The following is a 26,775-nucleotide window of genomic DNA, read 5'->3' as shown; positions in this document are numbered from 1 at the left end:
AGGTAGGAAATACAAATATCGTCAGAGAAAACGCTGTCAGGTTTTGCTTGGTAGCACAATAAACAGGAACAGCAAGAAAATGAACTGGTGCATGACACTATGCATTGCAGCTTTGTAGATATTACTTCAGTTCACTCATGTTGTGGCCAGTTAACTTCAGCACAGCAACACCCTAACCTCAATTAAAATAACAATTAGAAATAACAGAAACAAGAACAAGGAACATCAAAGTTAAAGATAATTATATTAAAAAAAGGCTATGCTTTAACTGAATATACAGTGACTTCTGCAGGATTGAAGGCATTCTTAAAATCAAGTAAATTCATATAAATATTGTGTAATGGGTTTCTACACGGCAATTTAAACACACCCAAAAATGTATTACATTATTTTCACTTTTTGCAAAGTTCTATTGGGAGAAAGATAATCGCCTACTCAGAAATACCAATACAACACATTTAGAAATTAAATTAGAAATTGATGTGTCTTTGACTGACTCAATAATTGTAAAAGCTGTGCCTTTATGCATATTTTGTGTGAAGCATTCAACATCTTACAATAAGGACAGTAAAATATCTGAAAAGACTCCCCAGATTCAAATATTTGGCTGAACTGACATCCTAAACATCTGGCTAATGTATAAAGCACCACAGGCAATAATAGCTAGTTGAATACAGTAGTGTTCTTTGTAGGCCTCATTATTGCTGCCATGTGAGGCACAATCAGCAATGACCTTCCAATCACATTGAGAATGTGGCATAAACGCAAACTGTCCCTTGTGCAACCACATATGTATTACAGCTTATTCAGGAGCACAATAGGCAAGAGAACTCTTGAACATAGCAATAGGAAGTGGAGCAAAAGCGTCACTGGATGTAAAAACAAACTACATCTAAAAATTAACCCTCTAAACTGTAATATAAAATTATACAGTAGTCCATAAATTATACCTTTAAATAGATTTTTAATCTATAATCCTATGGGCATGACTTGCACATCAGTATCAATGATCTTTTACCAGCGAGCTGGTTGGCATTAAAAAATACATATGTAACTATTACACTGGTGTGATCTGAAGAGGAATTCCAGGATGTCACTGAGGTCAGGTAAAACTGAACAGCATTAAAAAAAACATGTGAGGCAGTAAATGTACTCTACATAATACCTGTACTCTTCTTGTGTAAAACGTGGAATTACTGATGGCTGCAGGACAGTGATGACTACTGTGGTAGAATTAAACTTCACAGGTTCTCCATCATCAAATGCAATAACAACTAGCTATATGAAAAAAAATCAAAGAAATAAAATCAGAAACATATTTATTCCATTAAGCTAATATTACTAGAAAAAAATAATAACCCAGTAAAGTTACAAATAAAAATATTAATTTGTTTTAGCTTTTCTTACTTCAAAAATCGAACTAGGTTCTTCATTGAGATTGACCCGGGTCAACACTCGTCCTGTGTCCTCTTCCACATCAAAGATGCTTGCACTGTATTGAGTGTGGGCCATATCAACTTTATACCTGATTCTGCTTGCTGGACCTCCCTGTGTAGAAAATTAATGTAGATAAATGCATCGGGTAAGGTCATCAGCAAAAGGTGGATATAAACATAGAATAATCATATTTCAAAAACATAATGTTATTTTTGTTATTCATGTTTAAAAACCTCTACAGAAAAGCAAATCATTTGATTCAGGCAGTCTCCCGAAGCCATAAAATAATGTTCTATCTTTAGGCACTCCAGAGCCTGCAAGACCCATGCAACTTTTCTTGCTTTCTCTGTCATGTACAAATAGGTCAGAAGCAACATAGGCAATATGCTTCCATGTCTTTGACACCAGCTGCTGGGTTTTGAATGAAGAGGGCCCTTATATTAGATAGTATGCGAAAAAGCCATTTTCTTCAAACCAATTCAAGTAACTGGAAGAAATGAGGAAATAATCCTGAACTATTAAATGCACAGTTTATGAAACATTGCTTGATATAACCTGAAAATGGTAGAAAATAAAGACAAAATGCATGAACGAGATGATTGTCAGAAATTTGAAACTCAGTCACATATGGTCGGTGGCCAGTCAATCAAAAGAATAAACAGATAAATATCACCAATACTGGTGGTTTTCACTCCAGTTTATTGAGCAATCACTGACAGCTAGAAATTTAGTTTGATTACATCGTGTTACAAACATTTAACAGATTACTTTGCAGGTGTCAAAAATACTTCATTTGTTTTTTTAAGAAAATCTATCAATATCTTGCATCAAACCTTTTCATTTCATTCTATAGAAATGCAGAACATTAGATTTGTAATACACATCAAGTTATAGTTCTGAGAAAAGGCTCAATGAAAGTTGATTACTTTTTTTACCCATAATCATTATAAACCTAATTCCTGCCAACAGACCAATCAGACCAACCAACCAAAGATGTACAAGTCATCACAACAGGCTTCCTTCTATGGCTTTGCACCGTGTCAATAAAACAGAAGGTACCTTAGATAACGAAAGAATATTATGTGCATCTCAGAAGATTAAAAAATTGAGATGTACTAGATTACTTTTATTTGAATATAGAATCCCATACAGTTCAGAATTTGTTTAACTGAGAATATCTTCCGTATGACTTTAATCTTTACCGAGGCATAGACGACTTCAGACCTAACTTCCAATGTTTTTAAACATCTCTTTTGGACAAACTTACTACAAAATCTCATTTTGTTGAGAAAAATTTCCCTTGAAGGATCTGGAAGTGAGTGTACAGTTCAAAGCAATGGTGAGGGGCAGGGAGGAGTAAGATGATCATCAGAAGTGACAATTAGAGGAATGGCGACTGAAGTAGCAGACTGACAAGTGAAGTAAGTGACACTGAGGCGGGGTGGAAATAAATGAGGGGTGACAAGTCCTTTGTATTTGTTTGACTTAATTGACTGACAACTTCAGGCAGTTGACACCACTAAATATTGAGAGCAGAAATGAAGCACTGTTAGGTAATCTATAATGCTCAGAAATGCTGAATTTAGACAGATTAATTGTAAATGATTATAGTTTCAAAAAAGAGGGCAAATGGAACTGGTGTAAACGTATAATATCTTTAGAGAGGACCAAGTGTTTGTGAAATAAATGTGTAATAGTGGATTCAGTGGGAAGATGGGTGTAAGCGGAGTCCTTTAGCTCAATGGTTGGAGCACTTGCCTCGCCAGCGAGAGATTTGGTTTGATTTCCGACAGGGTGAAACCTTGGGCAAGTTTCCTTACTCCACACGCCTGATAATAAACCCTCAAGAAAAAAACAACAATAAATTGGCCACTTCAATCCACGACTGCACTTTGGGACGTCCTCCCGACGTGAAAGGTTCTATAACTGTAATTTTATTGTGGGACACTGCTGTGCGCAATTGGCTGCCGCGCTTTGTCCACAAATTTACAGTCAATTCACTTTACAGTATATTCTGTGAAGCGCTTTGAGACGTCAAGAAGATGTGAAAAGCGTTATATCAAACGCAAGGAATATTATTATTATAAAGTGAATTAGGAATGTGCTAGCGATGCATCAACACGATTACATTTGTATAGCGCCTTTCACGTAGGGAGGACATCCGAAGGCGCTGGACAGTGTACAGCATTTCAGACCCGAGCTGGGGTCAGGGGGGAGAAGGGAGGGGAAGGGAAGGGGGGTGACCAGATGAAAAGATATGCCAAAGATCGAGATACAGTGAAAAGCTTTAAGAAAGCTAGGAAATATGGAGGCCACAAAAACAGTTAAAAATAGGTTTCAGCTTTTGGCACAGAGCACTGAGGGAGCTCCTCAGGATAAGGAAGGGGAGGGTCACACCAATTATTTACAGCTGGTAGCAATAAAGGTGACCACAGTGTTCACCTTTCATGCCATAGCATCTTTCCGACTGCGTGTGCAGCAACAGTCAACCCACAATTTTCAAAGCCAACTCTCAAGTCATACTGCTTTCTCAAGAGGTCAGCAACTTATCACCGTGGCAACAGAGAACCAGAGGGGTATTTTTTGTGACCGTTGACCTGCTCAGTGACTGTACTCAAAGGGGAACGCACAATGCATGAGAAACAATGGAGCAACCATCATTTGTGAAAAGTTAGACATTTTTATTGCACGATTAAAATGGTAAAAAAAAAGTAGGGATTTGTAGAAGAAGAAATCCTGTATATGTAATTGTGGTAATAGCAAACCATAGTTACAACTGTCACTTAAAGAATACCTAATGCAAAAGGGAAGGTTAAAACACGATTGCTGAAATTAACCTTTCGCTCCAAGCAATGGATTTCCTCACTGAGCCATACAATCAAAGGAGGAGCATACTAAGATAGGGAACATGATAAAACAAGCATTAATCAAATTAGACCACATATTTTAAATAATAATTAATATGCTGAAAATGAATGCAAAATATTAAATTTAATTCCAAAAGGCATTTCTATCCCAAAGTACTCAGGGGTTGGTAAAGGTAGACAATTCAATTTACAAATACAGTAAAAATGGTTGGAAAAAACATCTGTGCATAAATACAATTAACGGGTTATGTTACAAGGCTATATGCCCTGAGAAACACCTGCAATTTACAAGCAGTGAGGTAATTCACCTGTATTTATAAGACTTTCAGATCAGTTTTGGCAGTTGAATACCATTGACAAAGATGAAAAACAACAACATAAATTACATTTGTATAGCGCCCTTCATATCAAGAGGATGTCTAAAGGCTCTGGGTTTAGGTTTGATTATTGAAAAGTGTTTGGGTTTGATTGTTGACCCATTCACTGAAACATATTCAGTTAATGTGAAGCTATTATCAACCAAGCTTAAAGCAGATATCGAATGTACCATGAGGACATTTCAGCATCAGAGTTGCAATCCTCCATAAATCAAATGTTGCCAATTATCTAAAGGTTCAAAACTGAGATCAGGCATCAATATTGTGAGCTATAGTCATACTCTAGTTCCAGTTAAAATCTAAGGTCTATTGTGCGTTAGCTTGAGCTTGTGAAGCTAACATTATCTTTAATATTATTATTATAATATAATACTTATTACTAAATAATAAGAGCAACATTTACTCATGTGTAGAAAGTGTTTCTGAATATCATGTCTTAAGATATACCCAGGAAAGATATCTGATACAACAGACCCAGCAGTCTGTTAAAAGGCAGCAACATGATTTAAGGATTCATATGTCATCAAATAAATGATTGGCATTAATCTTAAGATACTTATACAGATCATCTGAACCTTTGCATCAAGTTGCTACCTCTGTAATTTATTCAGGGAGGCATCTTATTCAATATGTAGTTGCAGCCTTTTGAGGTGAGTATTTAAAATTCAGATTGAATTTTGTTCCATGGCTATATTGCGGAAAATCAATTTCAGCCCTTCTTTAGTGACTTTAGGATAATTTTAATCAGATTTTTGTACATTCAACATATATAGAAGACAAAATGTAGATGCACTTTTTTTATTGATTTATCATTTGGTGTATCTTTTGGAGGCTGAATCGTGCCTTTAGTGTGAGATTGTTTTTTTGAATAATCAAGTTTCAGTGATTCTGCTTTAATTCTTTAGCCCCTCACATCAATATTCTATTGTGAAATGCATATTAAAAGAGCGTTCTGATTAACCTTCAACACAAGTTCACTCTTTGATAAGACTTTGCATTCAGCATTGCACAATAAAAGAAAACTAAGCTTCTTGACAATACCTAATATTAAAATAATTCCTTAATTATGCATCTTGTAATTAAAAATAGTATTTGAAGCAAAAAAAATAACACCGTACATTAGACGCTTAGAAATTGTTGAATGTTAAGATTGACATCTGGCAAAGTGTATGGCCTCAATATTAATTTTAAACATGTGTAGATAGAGCAATGTAAGAGTTCCTAGAAGCATCACCAGTCAGATCTAGTATACATATCAACTTGAAAATGCTTTCCATGACTGAAACTAGAAAACAAAGCTATCTATTGTAAACTATTTACTAGCAACATAAGCACAACTTACAGGAGGGTCTTTATCCTCAGCCGATACGGTAGCGATAAGGGTACCCTTCAAAGCATCTGGTGCCACCATCCCTTTATAGATAGGTTTGCTAAACTCTGGAGTGTGGTCATTCATATCCTGGAAAAGAGCATGTTAACCTGCATTTTGAATAATTGTTACAATTACAGGAGAGAAAAGAGATTCTTTATATATTTAATACACATCAATAGAATTTAAACATTGCAACAATTCCTCTATTTAGCAAAGCAAAGTTCATCATCGCAATCTGTGAATTGCTAAGTTTTGGATCCAAAGATTTATTTTTGCCAATGACCAGAAATGTTGAATCTGATGACAGGTGAAATTTCTGGCCCAATTGGGAAGCATGAAGTAACAACAATAAAATTTATTGGTGGAGCTAAAAAAAAATGGTACACCTGGATGTATCACCAATTCAATGGCAATCCAAGAGTTATTTTTTAAAAACAAATTCCACAAGAAACCACTTCTCATTAACATAATACACTATTTTATTGTAATGTACTTAACCGGTAAAGATGAACTTGCTTTCCCTCAAAGACCTTAAATTATTAGAACAACCTTATTACAAGACGAAGTAACCGTACAACAAAACTGAACAGTTTAATGGATAGGCTAATAACTATTTAATAAAAAAAACAGTATTGAGGCCTTGACACGTGTTGGTTGAGAATGTATATTGTGATCTCCCTAAAGTAAACTGATCTTTTTGATAGATGTCTGAGTGTTCAAAAGCAAAAATGTGCAAAGTATGCTTTATTAGGAAAAAAGATTTTTAATTGTGTATACAAGGAATGCTTGATGTTTAATATGATCTATAAATCAACATAGGCATGAATTTGTATCAAAACTTTGACTCATCAGATTGTCCGATCCTTTTTCATGGAGTAATTTAGGTAACCACTTTGTTCCTTCAATGATAAATAGTAAGCAAAATCTCTAAGCGGAGAAGACCTTGATACAAGATAAATCTACCTCTGTTGAACATCAGTCAGTCAGCTGGTACTCTGATGGGAGTGTTGTAATTAATTATTAGGAGAAATAGACCAGCATAATTATAAATTAAGGAATAATGTATGTACAAGCATACTGTACAGAGGAACTGAGAACATATTCGGCTAGTGAAGGACAAGACGATCAGATTAAATATTAAAAATAAGCATCCTTTCCAGAATCCCAGAATAATTGCACCAGAAGTGAAATCTTGTCTGATAGGTGACCCTTCTTTCACATCTGGCATCCAAAATGTCTCTCTATTACATCCCTTTGTTGTATTTTGATATTTAATTGATAAGATATGGTATTAGTCCCCTGAATAATCAATCCTTTCTGTTTCTCCAAAAACACTCATTTTCCCCTCCTAGCTTTGAACTCAGGACTCAGTGAAATATCTTCTACACCAATACATTTTTTGTCAGGACTTCAAACGTCCTTTAATCTATCCTTTGTCCTAGAATCTACAGACTTTTAAAGCCAGCACTTGGCATCATTTAACCAATAATTACATTTATCTGCCCTGCACTCAGGATTCCAATGTTCACCTAATTTTCTTGCTAATAAAAAGGATTATTTAGAATACATTAGAATATACAGCACAGAAACAGGCCATTCGGCCCGATTAGTCCATGCCAGTATTTATACTCCACATGAGCCTCTTCCTGCCCTTCCTCAACTAAGCCTTCAACCATAATCTTCTGTTCCTTTCTCCCTCATGTACCTACCTAGCCTTCCCTTGAATACATCTATGCTATTTGCCTCAAATACTCCTTGTGGTAGCATGTTCCACCTTCCCACTACTCTCTGTATGAAATTTCTTCTAACTTCCCTATTTGATCTATTTGTGACTATTTTATATTGATGGTCCCTGGTTTTGGTATCCCCCACAAGTGGAAACATCTTCCCTATGTCTACCCTATCAAAACCTTTCATCATTTTAAAGATCTCCATCAGGTCACCTCTTATCCTCCTCTTTTCAATGTTCAGCCTTTTCTGATAGATAAAACCTCTCAGTTCTGGGATCATCCTTGTGAATCTCCTTTGTACCCTCTCCAATGCCTCAACATCCCTTCTGTAATATGGGGACAAGAACTGCACACAGTATTCTAAGTGTGGTCTAACCAAGGTTCCATAGAAGTTTACCATAACTTCCCAGCTTTTCATTTCTATCCCTCTAGAAATGAACCCCAATGCCTGGTTTGGTTTTTTTTATGGCCCTATTAACCTGTGTTGCTGCTTTAGTGAATTGTGTATGTGTACCCCTAGGTCCCTTTGCTCTCTACCCCATTTAGGTTTTTATTTTTCAGGATGTATGTGATTTCCTTATTCCTTTTACCAAAATGTACCACTTTACACTTTTCTACATTGAAATGCATTTGCCATTTAAATGCCCACTCAGCAAGTTTATTAATGTCTTGCTATAATTTGTTGCAGTCCTTCTCTGTATTAACTACACCCCCCAATTTGGTGTCATCTATAAATTTTGAAATTTGATCTAACATGCAAATGTTATAGATTTATTTTTGTTTTTGAGAACTGTTACAGTGGACACAGTCCAACAGTCCACAGTCCAAGTATGTAAGTACGCAATGTCAAGAGTTTCAGTTCTTTTCAAACAAGAATAAAGTAATGTTCAATCAAGGTACTACTCTGAGGTGTGATCACATTTGTTTTAGAAATGGTTCTTGGTTTTCACCAGAACATTTCTATTACACTTTTACACATACTTCAGGGTACCTTTGAAAGTTCACAGATTAACCAAAATCTACATACAGTATCTGATATTCCAAAGAAGATAGCTGAAAAATCCTACAAAGGCAAACAGTTCCTTTAAATCAGAAGATAAATATTTAGCAAGGATTAAATGAATATGATTGAAATTTGAGAATTAACATCTCCTACCTTTGCCATCAGATTTAATCTTTGACCTTTAATCTAATGCGCTTTAAAATCTTTAGACAAGAAACCCTTTTCAGACAGTCTCCATGGCTTCCAACCAATTGCGTATTCCATCTCATCAGTCGTAATAAAAAAAAACAGACTTTTAATTAAATACCTTAAGATGTCCTCTCTATAGAGAGGTGAGGTCAGGCAGACAATCCTCTGCATGTGATCAGAATTTGTTCCTTTATTTGCAATGTATCTCTCAATTATATATACATTGCAAATTGAGGAGGCCTCCTCAATCTTCACATCAAATGCCAAGTGCGAGGAGGTCATGGAGTTCTTTTCAACTAAAATAAATAATATCCGCCAGGCAGCCTCATCCTCCTGCCTCTTGTCACCCACCATCACCCCCTCTCCGTCCCCCTTACCCTCCCTATCATCAGCTCCTACCACGACCCCCATCCTACATTGTTGTTAATACTTAAGAGAAAAGTGTCCACCTCATGCTGGTTGTACACAATTGCAATTAATTTCTCTTCAGGTTCATGTACATGTTAATTTGAATTGTCACTTTTGCTTGCTGTCCCCTTCTCCCCTTTCCCACCTCCCACACATACACAGGACAATAACACTCATACGATGGCACTCTCTGTTTCATATACTCCTTTGAGAAACAAGCTTTGGTATAAACGTTGGGGGATGCCAAATTTACCCCTATTAACACATCCGACAAGTAGAAAAATACCAGAAACTCACTAAACAAATTCCTCAACTTGACTCGTAAGGCTGGGGAAAATGTCACTGATATTTATAAACCAATTTCCATAAAAATAAACCGTTATTGGAAAGAGCTACTCTAGTTGCTTTCTGATTAGTTGTAAATTAATTGTAGTTAGAATTACAGTGTAAGCCTAATAGACTTATTATCAGATAACTGCCTCACTCACTTGAGATGAACAGCAAACCCCCCACAAATTCGACCGTGCCTTTGGTCTCCCTCCCACCTCTCTGCCTTCCCTCACCCCTACACCACCCCTCCCCCATGCTCAGGCCCCGACACCTGACTGTTCAGCGCTTTGGGACGTCTTCCCAACGTGAAGGTGCTCTAGAAATGTAATTTTGTTGTTGTGTTGCTGTTGTTTGTTGTTGTTGTTAAGTTTAAAACAAATTTAGCAGATTGATCAAGTTATTTAAACTTTCATTTAAATTGAAAAGCTTTGCATCAAGGCTACAGTTACAATTAGGCAAGATGAATTCCAGGATTATTTTTCTGAGAGCATTTTAGTTTGTAACAAAGTGGGTCTTTTTAAAAAGCAAATGCACTTTACCATTGTCATTGTTAACAAAGTTGTAAGATAGACCCAATCTTGTTCTCTTCCTAATCATTAAAGGCCTTCAAATGCAATCAGAGAATGTTCCAGTGTTAACTAGATTTGGAAAGAAACATCGATAAAATGGAAAATGAATGACAGGAAAATTCTATTTGAAAAATTCCAATGAACGATATTTCACTAAACAGAAATATGACTAGAATGAAAACAGTTCAATTGGGAGTCAAATTAATTTGTTCTTGGCACACGGTGCCACAGGAAAGCAAGCAGAGTGCATTTAAAGAATTACTTAAGTTGGTATCAATCTATCTCAATTCAACTATACAACAGGAAAATAACAAAGATAATCATTATGGAATTAACCAGTCATGTGTTATGCAGCTAAGTATAAAGGAAGCTCACTCCTGAAATGTCTCATTACACAGTAATTCTAAATTTGTTCCACCTGAGATAGCTCTAAAACAAAACTCAGATTCTACTCCACTGGCATTTAAAACACAATACATTCTTAATACAATTCAATTCACTCTTTGGTACTATAATTCAACCAGATCATTTGGTCTTTCTACACATTCCATAGGTTTTAAAGATCAATTACATGCAAGTCGGCACTTGATAATGCAAATAGCCTTTTCAATTTGATTGAGATTACTCAATTGTTCAATATAATTGTAATAGAATAAACACACAGCAGAATTACTACTAAATAGTTCTATTTAGAAAAGATGCCTGATTGTTAAAAAAAACTGTCAGAGAAAACAGTCCATTGAGCTGAAGCTGGTTAAAGTATTAACAAAATACTAACAAAATATTATATTAAAGGTATTTTTGTACAAATTATACTTGGTAGGATAGCAGGTGAGAGCAGTCTTTCACACTGGGTCCTGGATTTAAATCTAGTCCAAACTGGTAAAATGAAAATCTCTTCTGTCTATGAAGCTTTTATATGAAATGAATTTCCACAGTTTCAATTTATGTCTAGCAGATATGTTCCCACAGCTCAAACTTCACAGGAATTGATACATATTGCATCTCAGTCAGAGGTAACAGTAGCTGACATGAGTGCAACAGGGGGCATCCTTCTGAAGTTTGAATCAAGACATGGTGCCCTGCAGTTCATCTGCGTCTATTATTGCTGACCCAATGGTGTTTGATGGTGGCAGAAGGGGAAAGCGTGGAGTGAAAAATACACATCACATCATCAGAACGTTGCTGATAAATGATTAGGGCCAGAGCCATTTACGGCAGTCAATGATCTGGCCACCATGGCCATTTCAGCGCCAGTTCATGGAACACTCTACTCCAACCTCTTTTCAACCGTCAGCCAATTCAATTAGAAGCATGTATCATGTTTCTAGCTCCTAATCGCTTTACTGCTGGAAGTGATATTGCTTCAATTCCAGCAATATGAATTGGGCATAAGTCATCACTGGTATTATAGCACTTGTGTATGAATCACCTGACAAACATGAATTTACTGCTCATTTTCTTACTCAGTGCTCCCTCCGTTCACATCCACATTTGTTTCTCATACAAAATAATCTGTATGGTTTATTTAACATTTATGTATTTTAAAGCATAACTGATTCATAAGGATTTGTTTCAAGGTTAAATATTAAAAAGTTAAAGATCTGACAGCAGTCAATAGTGCTGCTATGTATTTACAATCCTGTTCTTCAAAAATAGATCATTCAATTGTGTCACATCCCAGCTTTGTTCCTGAGTTGAAACAAAAACCATGGTAACAATCTTTGATGGATGACTGTTACTGCAAATTCACAATGACCTACGTGTAAACTTTTAATTCTGTCAGCTAATCATGGTGACATTTTGCAAAAATTGTAACCTGCCATAGGTGTGTGACAATCTACTGATCTGCCTCGTTTAGATTCATATTTCGAATCGAATCATCACAAAATAAAACTGTCTGATTTGATCGGTTCAGTGTAAAAGCAAGGCTCCTCACTACCACATTAATCCATTACAGCATTAATACAAGGTGCCATTTCAGTTTGTTTCCACTCAATTAACTTTTATTCCAGTCTTAGATTTGCAAGTCTGCCAGGTTCTAATTTCATAACTGTGAGTCATTCCAATTGTTGCAAATGTACTGCACAACAGGAGTACTGCATTCTTACAGTCCTGCATTTATGTTGCAAAATACCTTCTCAGTAACATGGAGAAACCCTAATGTGAGTTTTCAAAGCCTTATGCTACAATGCTGAGTTTGAAGCCAGGATATTCTGCATACTCAGCAAATGTGTTCAATCGGTTGAGAGTGACATTGCAGATCAAAAAAATTCTAAACTGAACTAAGTCATCAAAGTGATTAAGAAAAACTATTCGCATCAGAATTTTAACTATTCATTTTGAAAAGGATCGATAAGGGGGAGGGTGGGGGGGGTGGGGGGGTGGAACATAGGAGGATTGAACATTGTGGTCACACTGACAGAGGTTATTATACTGTAGTGAACTCTGATCTGAGAATGAAACCAACTAAGAGAGTATACAATACACTTTGCTGAAAACTGTTAAGATAACAAAACAATTCTCAGTATGGCTGAGACTCTTAGGGACCAGCAGAAAACAAAGAGGTATGCAAAAAGTATCTGTAGTTTAATTTTGCTGCTGCATTTTAAGTGTTTTATTGTGTTCTATAATATAACCCAAGTGATTCATAGAGAGTTTGAACATATGTCTTCACAGTAAGCAAGATGATTGGATAGATTACCAAAGCATTTATGTACACATACGCAGTTGTTTAGCTTTTTTTCAACAAATTAAATCACAAAACCACACAATTAAAAAAAATCTGCTATGGGCATAAGACTGAAATGTAAAATAATTATCGATTCCCAAGGTATTGATACTCAAGTTCCTAGAAATCAAAAACCTTTTTAGTGCCTGCAACAATGTGGCCATTTATTCTAACCTCTTGTATTACTTCTGACAAGTTTGAGAAGATCTGAAAAATTGAGCCACAGAAGAGCGTTGGGAGGAAATACCCAGTATTCACCCAGTATGTAAGTATTCACCTTTAGGAAAGAAATTTTATATAAAATTGTAAGCCATTTAGATGTACAACATGATGGAGAAATGCCACTCGTAGTTTTATATTTATGTACTTTCCTAGCATTTCAGAAGCATGTTTATAAATTTAAAGCTGGTTTTCTGAAAGACCTTATAGAAAATAAGGCTTCAAAACTGAGGTTGTATTTAAGAATATGCCAAATTCTGGAAATCTGAAATGCTAAGAAAATCGAGACCCAGACAAAATCTCCGCCACCCCATATGTTAAAAAGGGGGGGGGGTTGTAAGCTATTTGGTTGTTTCTGATCATAAAACTTCCAAATGTCCTCAATGTTGACAACTCAGATCTGTTAATGAACATTTTTACATTCACTGAATTTAAGAGAATGTTACTTTTAGTTTCATTGAATAAATATGTTCAACTGTGACAAGCTCTGAAAATAAAATCATTCACTTTGTGCAGCTGGTAATCACCATCCTCTATGCATGCAGGTCACTGAAGGTCATGTTTTGTCACATGTAAGGATGAAACATGGCTTTCTAAGTAACATGATAAGTCTGCGGTTTGATAAATCCGGATTAATTTAACATTAGATCCGTCAATCAGGAGGCAATGTGACATTGATTGGTGAACACATGGTCACATTTTATAAATGATTTACACTCAATATTACCAGCAATTATATGAATATTACGTAACAAAACTTAAGTCAGAATTATTAAGTTCAAAACTATGCTGAGGCAATTATGTTGGTAAGGTAAATTCAGTTGGCTACAACACAGAAATCAATTACAATAATGCACGCTATCAAAGTTGATAAGTACTGTATATTAAAAAATAGTAATGAGTTTTCTTAAATAAATACTAGGTATGTTTTTTTTCTTGTTGGCAGAAGCCATGTTACTACCAGCAGCTATAATGTAATCTCCCATTTGCCAGAAGACTGCAAATTCACTTCCCACTGTGAGACATCCAATTCTCTGTCATTTCAACTCTAGGGGGAAGGAAATTGAGCCTGGGATTCATCAGAACACAAGGTATTTCGTGTTCAAATTTTATCCTGCGGGTTTTGGCAACTCCAGTTGTGATCAAGTGCAGGTTTTAATGGTTTTGTAAACAAAGTTTTGGAGGTAATACTTTTTAAAATGGTAAGAAATGTAAAAATAATTATTCTTAACCTGAAATGAGGCGTTATATCAGAGAATAAGGTGTCAAATACAGGAAATATATTTTAGACAATGGCGGAGTCGGTGGTGATGGGCAATCTAACACCAAGTTCTCTGTTGGAACTCAAACTGGATTTTTTAACATATATATTCTTCCACAACACACTAAAAAAAACACAGAATGTCTGCTTGATCACACTGCCCACTAAATAGTGTTGGCAGGCTTCAAAAACAACTGCCGCAACATATAAAGTGCCTTTGGTTAGAAGTCATGTTTTTAAATGAGCTTTTTAAAGGCAAGAAGAATAAATTATGCAATTGGACAGTAACAGATTTTTTGCTAACCCACTACCACCCACCAAGGAAAACATTAATGGTCCATATGCTCAAAATTACCTATACATGAAAGATGTTATCATGACTGCTGGGTATCATAAAAACTTAACGACCAATACAAGTGCAAAGATTGCTGCAGAGGTCAATACCTTCAAAAACATATTAAATAACTTATGATTTCTGCAGATACGAGTTAAAAAGTGTTTATTAAGATGCTTGCATTGAAGAAGTAATCCATAGGATACTCCCACAGTTAAGGAAATGATTCAGATCTATAAAAAATAAGCTGTGTTTATCTACAACAACTGTTTTCAAGGAGGAAAAGGTTTGCCATAAACCACTTCAAGATACATTTCCATTATAATGTGCTCAGGCATGGTAAATTCAGATTGATTTATCAAACCCCTGTAAACTGTCTGCTGATACAGGACTTTTCAGCCTATTTACTTCTACAAGCTGCACAGACTTTGATAATTACTTCATCCCCTTTTTTTAAACTGGATGATGCTTTACTTTTATTACCAGTATTTTTTCCACACAACTGATTTTTATTTACATGCAAATTAACAAAATGTCAGCATTGACGTTTAACTTGACATTTTGGATTGCTATGTTTTAATAACAGGAAATAATCCCTTTGCTTTCCCTGCCTTGACTTCCTTCCCATTTGATAGCCCAATATCTCAAATCAAAACTGATTTTTTTTTGGTGTTTCAAAATAGCCAACCTTACAATTCTGTCAGAGCATAAAAGTAGTATCCAAAGTAGAATTTCAATTTATTAGTTTCAAAATTTTGAATTTTGAAATTAACAAGGCAGTAAAATATGAAAACTACTTAGATTCAGGTACTATTAGCTGATAATAAATCTTATTGTAGAAACTTCAAAGAACTGATCTATGACTGAGTTATATGAATGTGTTTGACTTACCTTGATTTGGACAGTCACAGTAGCTAAACCTGGAGGCATACTCCCTCCACTGTCCAGTGCCTCCACTACAAATGTGTAGCTTGCATCTGTAGCAGATAGAGTTTCATAATCCACAGACTGTAAAATTGATAATTCTCCTGTCCAGCGATTTACAGAAAATAGCTCCATGGATTCCTGATTTCTTATACGATACGTCACATTGGAACCAAGATCAACATCTGTTGCCTAAAGCAAAACAAAACTATGAAAATCAGTCAGGTTTATCAGTCAGTACAGCATTCTTATCAACAGAGCCTTTGCAGAAGAAAACTATTCTCATATTGCTTTACATTTCTTTGTGAAAGGCCGTTGTCATATCAGTTGTCAAAATATGTCGCACAATTTAATACTGAAGTACTGGGTACTGAACATTAAGAGAAATGTGCTCCAGAGATCAAAAGGCAAGTGGTTAAACAAATCACCTTGTTATTTTGCTTGTATGTTAACCGGTTAAAGATGTTTTTAAAAGATAGATAGTTTAGGATTGTGGACATATGCCTGCAAGAAACCAATCAAACCCATTGTTCGACCCTCAACTGTCTCTTGTTTCCCACATCCATATGATGACCCGCTCTGCCTTCCCTCACCTCCATAACATCGCCCAACTCCGCCACTACCTCACCCCTCAGACCGCTGAAACTCTTGTTCATGCCTTCATCACCTCCAGGCTCGACTATGCAAACGCCCTGCTTGTCGGCCTTCCCAACTCCTCCCTCCACAGGCTGCAGATAATCCTGAACTCTGCAGCCCGTGTCCTCTCCCGCACCAAACTCTGTGACCCCATTTCCCCCATTCTCGCCCGACTCTATTGGCTCCCTATGCTTCAGAGGATCCAGTTCAAAATCCTGGTCGTCACCTGCAAAGCCCTCAATGGTCTCGCCCCAACCTATCGCTGTGACCTCCTAACCCCCTACCAACCCGCCCGCTCCCTCCGCTCAGCCGGCTCCGGCCTGCTCCATGTGCCCTGACCCACCCGCCCCACCATTGGCGGGAGAGCCTTCAGCCGCTTTGCCCCCAACCTCTGGAACTCCATCCCCCAATCACTCCGCCTCGCCCCCTCCTTAGCCTCCTTCAAGTCCCACCTCAAAACCCTCCTCTTCGACCAGCCATTGGTCACCCCCCTTCCCCTCCCCTCCTTTCTCCCCCCCTGACCCCAGCTCGGGTCTGAAATGCTGTACATTGTACAGCGCCTTGGGACGTCCTCCCGACATGAAAGGCGCTGTACAAATGTAATCTTTTTGTTGCTGTTGTTTGAGACGTCTCAAAGTGCTTCACAGAATATACTGTAAAGTGAATTGACTAGATATTTTGTGGGCGAAAAGCGTCAGCCAATTGAACATAGCAGTATCCCACTAATAGTCATGGATTGAGTGACCAATTTTTTTTAAAAAAAGGGCTTATTACCTCCAGTAAAGCAATCCACCAATGAACTAACACCCAGGATCCTACTTGCTGCTAGGTAAATAGAGGTGTGTGGAGTAAGGAAACTTGCCTAACGTTTTGCCCTGCCTGGAAATCAAATCCAGGACTTCTCGCTTGCGAAGCGAGTGCTCTAACCAATACGCTACAATTAGTTGTAGTGAGATCCAACAAAAGCATCTCATTTTAATAATCCTCAATAGATAACATGATTCAATACTCAGCACGCATGAGTCTGTTCATTTCATTGTTCCATCAGTCACAATCTCATGCTGTAATTGCCCAATAACCACAGAGCAACATTTTTTAATCCCATTGGTTTGAAAGGACAAAAATCAAGACTGTGCTTTAAGTCGAGCTTTTATTAAATGAAATAAATTGTAAATTTGAAAATAACATCTGATCTACTGACAATATTACCCCTAGAGCAAAATGGCATATTTTTATTGCTGTAAAAGTACAGGCAGGTGTAGATTTGCAAGCATTTGCTGTGCCTCTCAATACCTACCCAGTTTTTACAGTAAAATATTTATTTTTTAACAAATCATAAAATGATTCTATCCAAGTGGAAATAATAGAGAATGGAAATGCTGTTAACCCAATCATAATGGGAACCAGTTCACAGCAAAGTAATCCTAAAATGTCAGTTTAAATATGTATTCCACCTCACAATAGTGCTATCAGGGAGGCACTAAACATTGTACTGTTAAAAATTGTTACAATTCCATCTTGCAGTGTCTGGAGCTAAGGGGCTCCTAAATGTGCTTTAATATCAATTTATCCCCATATGTAACACATGGAAGGCAGTATAGAGATGGTAGTATATGTGGTGCATTTTATTCAAACTTTATATTATTTTTATAAATTATTCACGATAATTTTATTTTCACATGGCCAAACAGATTATGCTCTTATGTCAAGTAGAGTAAGAGTCATAACAGCAAACTTATAGTATCTGGCTGTCGACCAGAAGCTGTTATGGAAATTAAGTCACGGCACTATGTCTAAGCTGGAACCCGTCCAGAATGACTCGAATGACTGAAATTTGTCATTCTGAAAGTGCTCCTTCACTTTTCTTGTGAATGTTTTTAAATTTCTATTTTTTCATTTCGTTCACAAGTTAAACTTCTATTGGTTCTTTGCGGTTTTCCAGCCCTACTTGTGGTCAGGCTTCAGCCTGGCTTCGTTAGCAGTACTTTCACCACTGAGTCAGAAAATTGTGGATTTAAGCCCCACATTAGGATTTTGAGTTCATAGCCTAGGTTGACACTCCAACCCAATGCTGGGGTGCGCTACATTGTCAGAATTGCCTTCCTTCTGATGAGACGTCAAATGAAGGTTCAGATGGGTGTTAAAAGACCTCACAACCTTGTTCGCCTATATACAAAAAAATACAATCATTGCACTCGACAGTAAATGTTGTAAAGCTCTTTGGAGAGAGTTTTGACCATGTGATCAAGTCACTATATCAAATGCAAGGTAGGATTATTATTTCCAAGAATGGCTTTCACAATACTCTCTAAATAATCTGCTAGAAGTCAAACATGAAAATACGAAAGAAGTTCATGGACTGTTCCCTACTACCCCAGATAATCCCACATTGAGAGATGAAGAAAAGACATATTTCAGTCTCATTTTTAATTATAACTTCTGAATTTAGTTCTGCAACTTTTCAATTATTAAATCATAACTTTTCATTTACGATTATTAAATGTAGAAAGTTATTAAATATATCAAAAGTATAAAGATTTCTAATTTTGCAATACCTTTCTATCTCTGTGCATTTTTGCCACGATATTAGTGCTTAAAATTCAATATTGCAGAAGGATTAAAGTGGTTATTTGTGATCATCAGATTGTGAGAGTCATAAAACGGTGTGAAGGATTTGGCCTTTTTCTTACCATCCTTTTCTCCCCAAACTTTGCCAACTGAGGATTCATTCACAATTCACTGCTTTGCAAATTGCCAAACAAATCTTGCAATGTGATATAGACAAATCAGAAGGCATAATTAGCAACTCTATCTAGATGGCAAATATTGCATTTTAGGCCCTAATATACCAATTTGGCCAAACATGGTTTGATTATTCTGTTGTACCACTCTGTCTTATGAGATTCTTTGTATACAGGATAGCTTCCACCATTAACTACTCCTTTCACCACTCATGTTTGAGAATCCTGTTGCCACAGGCTTTCCATTCAGACAAACCACTTCTATGACTGGGAAGTTTTAATGAGAGCCAGGGCTGGGATTTCACCTTATGTCCGCTGTATCTGAGATCTACTCACAACTATGATCATCTGTGTGTTTTTAGATGTCCCAGTGACTGAATTATTAATTACTTGCTCAAAGCAGAATCATTCCTAATTAAGAATACTGAAGAATACAAATGCCTGAAGATAAAGATATGGAAATTTGGCCAAATAATGGATGGATACATGAAGCATGAGAATGTAGCCCCTTGTTCAAACTATGTAGTGCAGCTTAATATTAAGCAGAAAGAAAGAGGAAAAGCACAAACCATTGACACCTTAGTCAAAGAGCAAGTGCATCAATGGGTGGTGAAGGAAAGGTGGAAGATCAGATCTTCACAAACAGGAAGTTGAAATACATAATAATAATAATCCTTGCATTTGATACAGCGCTTTTCACGTCGGGAGGTCATCCCAAAGTGCTTCACAGAACACACTGTAAAGTGAATTGACTGTACATTTGTGGGCGAACGCGGCAGCCAATTGCACACATCAATGTCCCACAAACAGTCATAGATTGAAAATGACCAATTTATTATTGTTTTTGGTTTTGGAGGGATTATTATTAGGCGTGTGGAGTAAGGAAACTTGCCCAAGGTTTCGCCCTGCCTGGAATTGAACTCAGGTCTCTCGCTTGCAAAACGAGTGCTCTCACCACTGAGCTACAGGACTCCACAATGATACACTCACATACACAGAAGCAAAATTAAAGTTTTAAAGGAGACTGGCATTCCTGGTCTGAAGAGAGAACAAATGAGACGTGTGGTGCATACATACACACATACCCTTGAATCACAGTTGGATATATTGTATTTTTGTTTTATAGATGCAACAAGACAGAATGAATATACCGTGGCTAGAGCAGGCTAAAGCTTAACCTGAAGGATTAAACTACAGTTATGCAGCAAAAAGAAATACATTTTTAAAGCACTATTTGCAATCACAGGCAAAAATAAGGGCACCTTCAGCTAACTTGAGATAATTTATATCGAGTTTAATGTATGAAAAAATAGAAGGCCAAGAACAGAAGAGAAGAGCAGGTGGTGTTTTAGTGCAAAGAACAAGCCTGTGGACAAGTGAGAGCGAGAGAGATACAATCTAACCTGATGACAGACTCATATGGAGTGCTTGAAGCAATTAAAATAAGAGACATAGAATTGTCCATGAAGAGACTTTATAGAGCAACAAAGATGAGTGCACTGTACAATTTGACTTCAGACATGAGAAAGAAAACCTTCAGATGAGACAAAGAAGACAAACAACTGGAACCTGTGGGATGAAATAAGGTTGTGTGCATACTTTTTAAGATGACATGAGGTTCACACAACAGCAGCAGCAAATATACAGGAGGGCTACTGATCGGGAAGCAATGAGATGATGAAATAATTTGAAATAAGACAAACAATGAGGGGAAGAGTTTAACCAGGTTACGATTGGGGAAATGGAGCAAAATCCCCAAAATTGAATTCCAAACAGATAAGATTATAGCTTTATTGAAGATATAATGTAATAAAATTGCGCGAGACACAATATTTTCCACTAACAGACTTGGGCTGATCTGATTATTGTCAGGGAAACAATAAAGTTCTTTCTAACTAACCAAGCGAGCCTTAATCCTGAACATTATAATAATCTGTGCATTTAATATAGCACTTATAACATCAAATTATATCAAAGTGTTTCACAAGTGCTGTCAGGTGTAGTGACTGTGTAATTGTAAGCGAATGTGGCACACAACAAGGCCCCACAAAGGTTCATGAACTGAATGGCGATATCTGGAAGCTTGTTGACTGGGAGAAACTCTTCTCTTTTCCAATAGGATCTTACACTTCCATCTGAACAGTCACATGGGAAATTAGGATAGTAAATAATAATAATCTTTTAATTTGATATTGTGCCTTATCACGTCTTCGAGATGTTTCAAAGCGCTTCACAGAATATACTGTAAAGTGAATTATCTGTAAATTTTGTAAGATACGATTTCATCCGAATGATAATATCTTTGGCACTGCAGCAGTCAGCCAAAACTACACTGGAGAGCAAGTCTAAACCTTTAGCTTAATTCCCATTGTGGGGCTTGAACCAACAACCTCCTAAACCAGATGCAGGAGTGCTACCATTGAAGCCAAGACTGACACCAACGAAAAACACTTCCCACTGAGCTTTAAACATCAAATTCCCAGAATCAAAAATATAATGTCATACAGATTAGCAGATGGTTAGATGTAAATTACAGAGACAAATATATATATTCCTCAGTTACACTTGGGCCACTCTTGCACATGCAAACCAAAAACCAACAAGGGACCCATATATGCTTGTAATTCATTCCTAACCATCTGTTACTTTGCAGAGCTTCTACAAAATTGTTTTTCTCTCTCCTTTCTTTCATCAAATAAATCTGGCCAATGTTTTGTCAACCAAAGTTAACCACATAGGTAAGGAGATCAGTAATAAAGCAAATGGTCAGGTGACAGCTGAAGATGGAGGAGCAGAATTCTTAGAAATAATCTTCATATGCCATGGCAAGCAGCAAAGTTAAATACTCCATGAGTGAGTTGCAGTGGATAACTTGTAAGCAAGAAAGAATCACTAGAACAAGCAGTAGAACAAGAAGACATAGATTTAGAGTTACAATTTCAGGGCTGATACCAGGAATATTTGCTTTTACCCAGACTGGAAAAAGGATGGTTGAGGCCAAGAAGCTGGATTCATTTAAAAAAAAACAGCTTGATGCTGTGATAGGTGGACATTAGGGGTGGGTATTTTGAAACAATGAGATCAAATGGGCTGAAGGATCTTCTTCATCTAAATATATCACAAGATCACAAGATATCTCATTCAGGCGATTGGATAAAATATTACACCATCAATCCTGGTTAGAAGAATTATTTTTACATGTTATTAGAACATGGAATGCTTTGCCATAAGCACCAATTTAGGTTAATGCATAAAAACTTGAAAAAGGAACAACAAAAAAGTAAGAAAAAGAACAGGAAATTGGGAGTATCAATGCACGGTTTAGCACAAGCATGAACTTCATGGATCAAATAATCTCATTCCTGTGCTGTAATCTCTAAGAGATCAGATCTTCACATAAAACTCACAAAAACCGCAGGTACCAGACAGACAAATAACTAATACAAAGGTGCTTTGTAAAAAAAAAATCCTTTGGAAACTTCCGAACAAAATAAAACACCGGGAAACCTCTGCTGTGAAACAATACACATGCTCTGTTTTGAATGGGTATATGAATTGGCCAAGGTAGAGATATCAACAAATATACAGGAATCCAATCAAATCCTTTTTTGGATGAATCTCAATAAGCTTTCTCTGTTTATAGCAGCAGAAGTATTTAATTAATGTAAATTTGAAAAATGACTGTGAGCAACTGGCAAACTGAGATATAAACTGGGAATTAATTTGGGAGCAGAGAAAAAACTATTTTCTGGCTGTAGGAATATAACCATTATAAGCTAACATAAAACATTAGAAAATGTAGCTTTGGTACAAATGGGGAAAGGCTAATACCCAGTTAAAACAGAGGCATAATTAAAATAAAAATGAATCATTGCAACACAAATTTTAATGTCTACCTTTGGAGATGGCATAATAATAATGAGAAGAATCACTAGAACAAGTAGTAGAACAAGAGGACATAGATTTAAAGTTACAATTTCAGGGCAGATACCAGGAATATTTGTTTTTACCCATACTTGAAAAAGGAAGGTTGAGGCCAAGAAGCTGGATTCATTTAAAAAAAACAGCTTGATGCTGTGATAGGAGCACATTAGGGGTGGGTATTTTGAAACGATGAGATAAAAAAAACTCCTATCACAGCATCAAGCTGCTTTTTTAACAACAGCTTTGATCAGGGTATTGGCCATCAGAAAGGAAACATTTTGCTTTTGAATTTATTGTGGAAAAAGTATTTGAAAAGATGCCATTGCATGGCCTCATTGTAGCATATTTCTTTTCAATAACATGATGAGTCCTGAGTCAAAGAAATTAGAGCATATGAGGGCTAGAGAAACAAACTATTCTTGAGAAAATGTATACTCTGCATCCAGTAGAGAAAGTCCAATTCAGTTTATTCTGTCCCCTTTCATTTACCACATATGCCGGTGCTATAAGCTCGTGTAAACCATGAGATCGATAAATGGACAGAAATAAGCAATGGTGATGGGGTAAAAACACTTGTAGATATTGACAAGCATCAAAAATGCATGCAAACAGCCAACTAATTGAGGTCAACAAACATTTTCTCCGTTTAAACCTTAATTAATTGAATTGCCCACATAATTTAATGAATTGTATAAGTTCAAACAATACTTCAGTAGCTGAAGCACAAAGTCAATATTTTGTTACAAACCAGAGCTGAAACATAAATATGACTGTTTTCTTATCCAATGTCATATTTCCAAATGGCTTTTTATTGACCAAAGGAATTGTCTTGTAGGTACAAAGAGCATATTTAAGTTTAAAAGCTCAACGTAATAAAATGTAATGAATTAATTTGTGATATTAATGAAAATTATTGATCAGGAAAAGCAATTAATGATGCACTGTAGTTGGCAAAAAATAATAAAGGATGAATATAGTACCTGCAATAGAGGGCTCCGGCCTCATCTATGATAATGTACGTTCAAATCTTCAAATTGCATGCCACTTACAGTGAGTTTGCTTTTGTTGTTTATGCAACTGGAAGCGAAGCTTTGAGATGTTTCAATGTCAAAGATACTAAATCGCGTGCAACAAGTTTTCATTATTTTTCAAGTAATTATTAATGGATGCTTTTGGAACCAATGGAAATAAAGACAGTGATTTCCTTAGCACAAAATTTAATGATGCAAATTGCATAGAAAATTAGGTAAACTTTTTGACTCAATTTTATATCTGCTTTAAATTACTATTTTTTCAATCAATAATTAGTATTATGAGTTTTAAAACTTTACAACGCAGGAACATTCACAACTCATAACTTAAGTATATTGATAGTGAACATTGGCCTTATGTGGCTTACCTTTAATTGCAGAATAACAATTCCAGGTGAATTATTTTCTGGCAGAGTAACCGTGTAGCTGGATTGCGAAAATATAGGACTGTTGTCATCAATGTCTAGGACTCTGACTGGTACAGTGAGGGTTGAACGACGAGGGTCCACTGCTCCATCTGAAGCTTCTACAATCAGGTCATATGCATCTTGGGTTTCTCGGTCTAATGGCGTTGTTGTATAAATGCTGCCATTTGATGTTATTCTGAAAATGCCATTATAATTTCCCAAGCTGTAGCGAATTTGTCCATTCATACCAGCATCTGCATCTGCAGCCTTCAAGAAATCACAAGTATTTTAACATGGCATGCAATTTGTACAGCACAATTTCCCTATCCACATAATGTAACACATTCATATTTAAAGCATCATGTTTATCACTGTAAACCTGAGTTCAAGAGGATTTTTTTTGGTACAAATTGAATCCAGACAGTTGCACAAATATAATTGAAATTAAATGCAGAGAGATTCAAAACAAATTAATCACCCTAAGCTTACTTATAATGCAGTCCTGATCTTTTCTCTCAGCTACAACACTTGCATTTCAGAAAGCTATCATCCTTAACATTTATCCAGCAAAGCTGCACTCCTGCAATACTACATCGCAGTGTCACACTAGATTAACAGTTCAAGTGTTGATTTTCAATAACCTCAATATAGTTACCTCTACAGCCCTGCATTTTATTTCAAACATTAAGCTCTGAATTATTTTTTTCCCCCCAATATCACCTGGAGAGGGCTCAAGACAAACTTGATTAACTAATATTAGTAGAGGGTCAACTCTTCCATTTTGGCTCAAGGCCCCGTGGTCCACTAAGTATTCCAAGAGCTTTTTGGTGTTTGTTTGCTAATGGAATCAAATCTTCAATAACAAGTAAAAATGAACACGTGATTTTGGTGTTGGAAATCAAGTGTTCATGTGTTTTTTTTAACAGTCCAGTGCGAGGTGAGGATTTTGTCTTTGATTGGAAGGTAATGCAGAATTGTGGAAAAATTCTTACATTTAGTTTTAATTCAGAAAATGATTCTTGTTGAGAACTGCAGACAACTGTTTTTAAAATTAAGGCTGAAATTTAGATCTTCCACAATTCTAGGTAATCTTACATTTTAAAACAAAATGAGTTGAAAGAATGAGATTGGTGGAATTTTGGGCTCCTACGTTTGGTTTACCTCTTCAAAAGATTTCTCCTGGGAGTCCTGTTGCTTCTCTCCCAGCAATAAAAACACAACATGATGATCAGAGAAGCTACAAGAAGTGATCAATGGAGAAGCAGAAGCAATAATTGTTGCCTCACAAATTTACTGGAATTATTTGAGGCAGGGCAGCAACTAAGATGATGAAACAGATTCAACAAAAGCTGTTCATAAGGTGTCAACGAATTTCTTCAAAATGATGGGATTACTAGCTACTTAGGGACAGTATTTGAGATAATGGAACAAGTGAAAACTGATGTAGGATGCTTCCCTAGGTGGCTCTGGTGTTATGTGAAGGTAGAAAACATGAATGCTGTAAAACAGAACCCCAAAGAAAAGTTTTTCTGGATGGATATGCCATTGCCATTCTTCATTTTGTTTTCTTCTTAAGGATAGAGGCCTATGATTTTGGCATATTTGAAGTGCACATTACGGTTTTGTTAAGGTTACCCAAGGGAGGCAAAGAGAGAGTAATGCTAGCGATTAATCATGGTGATTCAGTCTGAACTGACAGGCACTGATTGTAAAGTGATGTCTGGGTAGACCATGTCATCTATAATTTTCTTAGTCTTTCTGTTCAATTTTCAAGGGAGAAGATAAGGGCTTGAGAACCAACCGCAGCAATATTTCTCCCCTCGTATGTGTTTGTATTTTGGTTACAGTACTTCGTTGCTGTATTAGCTGAATTTGTGCTGCCCTATACTGGAAAATAGCTGTGAGATATCAAAATGTAATGTATTTTGTGCACCTCTAGTATTCTTTATCCCTACTTGGACCAAAGCTGTAAGGCAGCCCTTATTGAATACTTGGCCTCAGATAAAGAGTGTTATTTACCTACCGACCACTTGGAGGAGATGGAAATGTATGGACCTGTGACAGTTTAATAATCCCATGCAGAAACTGAAGTCAAACTGAAAGCATTTTCCAAAGAAATTTTCCAAAGCTATTTTATCTGCTTCTGAACATTAAAATGACTAATACATCTAATTATCTTCTATTATCAAGAAAGATTGGTTATTATCTGATATTTGTAAGTCATTTATGCAGTTCACTTTATGTACTACATAAAAGAATTGGATGTATTTTTTGGAAGAGCTAGC

The 26,775-nt window shown here is 36.4% G+C and overlaps 1 protein-coding gene across 1 annotated transcript in view; it reads right to left on the bottom strand.

Annotated features, from left to right (window-relative positions):
• Nucleotides 1–26,775, bottom strand: part of pcdh15b (protocadherin-related 15b) — a 166,029-nt gene that overhangs the window by 56,567 nt on the left and 82,687 nt on the right. The window contains exons 20-24 of the mRNA XM_042336845.1: nucleotides 24,452–24,757; nucleotides 15,719–15,943; nucleotides 6,024–6,140; nucleotides 1,408–1,548; nucleotides 1,166–1,278 (exon numbers count right to left, since the gene is read on the bottom strand). Coding sequence (XP_042192779.1) covers nucleotides 1,166–1,278; nucleotides 1,408–1,548; nucleotides 6,024–6,140; nucleotides 15,719–15,943; nucleotides 24,452–24,757 — 902 coding nt within the window. The remainder of the gene's footprint in view (nucleotides 1–1,165; nucleotides 1,279–1,407; nucleotides 1,549–6,023; nucleotides 6,141–15,718; nucleotides 15,944–24,451; nucleotides 24,758–26,775) is intronic.

Source organism: Callorhinchus milii, unplaced genomic scaffold (genome assembly GCF_018977255.1).
Source record: "Callorhinchus milii isolate IMCB2004 unplaced genomic scaffold, IMCB_Cmil_1.0 Scaffold7, whole genome shotgun sequence".
In the NCBI taxonomy this organism is placed as follows: Eukaryota; Metazoa; Chordata; class Chondrichthyes; order Chimaeriformes; family Callorhinchidae; genus Callorhinchus; species Callorhinchus milii.
The sequence above is the reverse complement of the archived record's forward strand: the minus strand, read 5'-3'. Positions and strand labels throughout refer to the sequence as shown.